The sequence below is a fragment of the Palaemon carinicauda genome, chromosome 38 (genome assembly GCF_036898095.1).
Source record: "Palaemon carinicauda isolate YSFRI2023 chromosome 38, ASM3689809v2, whole genome shotgun sequence".
NCBI lineage: Eukaryota > Metazoa > Arthropoda > Malacostraca > Decapoda > Palaemonidae > Palaemon > Palaemon carinicauda.
In genome coordinates, this window is record NC_090762.1 from 10,086,136 (window position 1) to 10,088,972 (window position 2,837).

Below are 2,837 nucleotides of genomic sequence, written 5' to 3' on the forward strand. Positions count from 1 at the left end.
AGGATGAAAGTTTTCTCCTTTAAAAGTCTCTGGTGGATTTCTCTCAGTATTTTGATATTCATTTAAGAATAACGGTACATGGAATGAGCAACCTGGTGCCTCTTTCCTACCCTGCCCGAGCAATGGAAGTAGCAAGAAAATGGGGTCCGGGGAAGAACAACAGTAATCAGATCTGAAAGGAAGGAAGATTATGATATGAAAACAGAAGTGGGAAATAAGTTCTAAGGCTGGGTAATAGAAGAAAAGGAACAGTCGCGGAAATGAATACACTTTAGTCAAGGAACCTAAATTCCTTTTTAGTAGACATCTTCAATTTAGTTCAGCTTTATTCAAAAAGCTATCTTTCATACAAATGTCCGTGGGCGAAATTTCATCTTTAATCACTAAACAGGTCAAGCTAAATGCTATTACTGTTTTGGTCTTAGAAGCAACAGGGCCAATCATGCCTTAAAAAGCAGCATGTTATTATAACACAAGGTGCGCCGTTTTGACGGAACATCTAGCTGGCCAGACTGTAGTGGATCTTGGACTGGTAGAGCCGTTTCGGTTAGTTATTTTGGTCTTCACACTTCAACGCTAACTTGATTGATTTACGTTTAAACCTGTTTGTGTGTTTTATATTTTTTTTCTTAAGGTCACCTGAAAGCTATACGGAAGATCACACATTTGAATAATTACCTTAAATTAGTTACCTTTAACGAGAAGCTTTCTGAACATTAGAGAACAGTCAAAGATAAGAGTAGATATACCGCTGTACAAAGTTGCTATTGCCTCGTGGGTTTGAATCAATTTATAGAATTTGGTCCATAAAGCCGAGCGTTGGGGCCAAGGATCCCTTCAATGCTTAGGTAAAACAAAGGTAACCCCTGCAATTGCATTGTAAGGAATAAGTTAAAAGCTCAACAGCATTATGGAAGAAAGGAAGTGGAAGCTGAAGTGCAGCAGAAGGCTAAAATGTGGGTGCAGTTAGAGGCTAAAATAACGTTGCAAAGATCTTTTATCGACGCCAGGATTTGTCGCTTCGATAATCAATTGAAGTGCAAGTCCACCTAGCACCCTAAAGCATGATTTGCAAGATGCAACACAACCAGGTAAACGTTTTATTCCCCGAACTAAAAATCAACATGGCCTTACCTGCTTGTCAGCAACACGGTCATGGTCATCTCCTCGGGGATATGTATAATCGCTTCCAGGCGTGATTCTTTCGTTCCCTGCTTGAATTCAAGCGTCGAAAAGCTGAGAAAACGGTGTGACGATCCTTTTATTTGCTTGTGCCAAACAGCGCTTAATGTTGCCAGAGCTCACACTTTATAGGAACTGACCAGTGCATCTTCATCACCTCCTTCAGGTTCCTCTTCCCTCTCCCACTCCCACGAGTCCCACGTCACACTGACATACATCCACACACACATACACACTCACTCGCGCAAACAGCTTAACCCCCAATCACCCTGGGATACTCCTCTTAACGGGACTTCTCGCTGGGCACCTTCCTTCTACCCCCAAGATCCACACCCCGTCTCATCTCCGTACAATACCTCTTTTTTTCCTTCTCCACTACAGATGCTTTTTGGTTATAGAGTCTATAAATATCACCGGAGTCTTGTGTTGCTCGATACCTTGGAATTAACTTATTTGGATGTTCTTGAGCCGCACATTTTTTGTTTACATCTCATGTCTCCATTCCAGAAGTTTGTTTCTCTTGGTAAATTCAAGTTAATCGAGTCCTTCCTTCTATTAGTCACCGGGGAAGTCCCAGTGATATCGAATTTCTCCGATGAACAATGCTTTTGGGAAAGAACATACCGTTCCCACTGGTGATTCGATAGCTTACGTCACACGACGCATTAAATACTAAGCTGCTTCACATGCGCAGGCGACAATGGGAAAAGAAAAAGACTGATTCAGGTTAGCAGAGTAACGGGTCGAGGTAAGACTTGCCCATTAGGAAATAGCCCGGGTCCGTTTTCACAGCCTTCTGTGTTTGGATGATGAGCTGCGATTATCATTAAAAGATCGAAGCTTTTTTTTTTTATTATTTTAACATGAATAAGAAACGAGAAGTGTAGGCTGGAAAATTTGTTGCATGATTGAATCGAAGAATATTGTTGACAGATGGAACTGTTCGTTGCATGAAGGGTAATAAAGGTGTAGTCGAAAAGCCAGAACATTTGTTGCTTAAAGGTTTAGAAGTTTTATTATAAGAATTTGAAGCGAATGATGTGTTTGAAATACTGAAATCGTAATACTGAAATCTTTGCTGACGTATTGAAAAGTGAAGTAAGAATTTAAACATTTGGAACTTTATTGAATGAACTGAAAACGAAAATTATATGCATAGGATTTAGTTGCGTATATAAATAGCTAAGAATCGGGTTAAGGCTGACATTTACTTATATGAATTAAAATCAAATAAATAACTTTATTAAATGGTAGACACTTTGTTAAAATGGAGTGGAGAAATTTCTAAGTACTTGATTTGCTTCTCATGGTTAATTTCGTAAACATGAGAATTCCAGGAGTACGAATATGACTGAGGTTGCTTCTAATGAATAGTTTCAGTAAATGCAAATTATGGATTACTTTTCCATGAGAGACAGATTTTAAATGTTTGTAGTTTTGTAGATAAATACCTTATAAGTTTTCTCAAAATTCTAGGACCGTCTGACATTATTTTTCTTTCTTGTAGATTCGGGTTTTCATTCTATTCAGGAAGCGTGTATATATATATATATATATATATATATATATATATATATATATATATTTATATATATATATATACAGTATATATATGTATATAAATAAATATATATATATAAATATATATATATAAT

At 37.5% G+C, this 2,837-nt stretch overlaps 1 protein-coding gene across 1 annotated transcript in view; it reads right to left on the reverse strand.

Moving 5' to 3' along the window:
* LOC137630089 (uncharacterized) overlaps positions 1 to 1,392 on the reverse strand; it is a 16,912-nt gene extending 15,520 nt beyond the window's left edge. The window contains exon 1 of the mRNA XM_068361571.1: positions 1,135 to 1,392. Coding sequence (XP_068217672.1) covers positions 1,135 to 1,163 — 29 coding nt within the window. The 5' untranslated portion in view covers positions 1,164 to 1,392. The remainder of the gene's footprint in view (positions 1 to 1,134) is intronic.
* Positions 1,393 to 2,837: the final 1,445 nt, after the last annotated feature.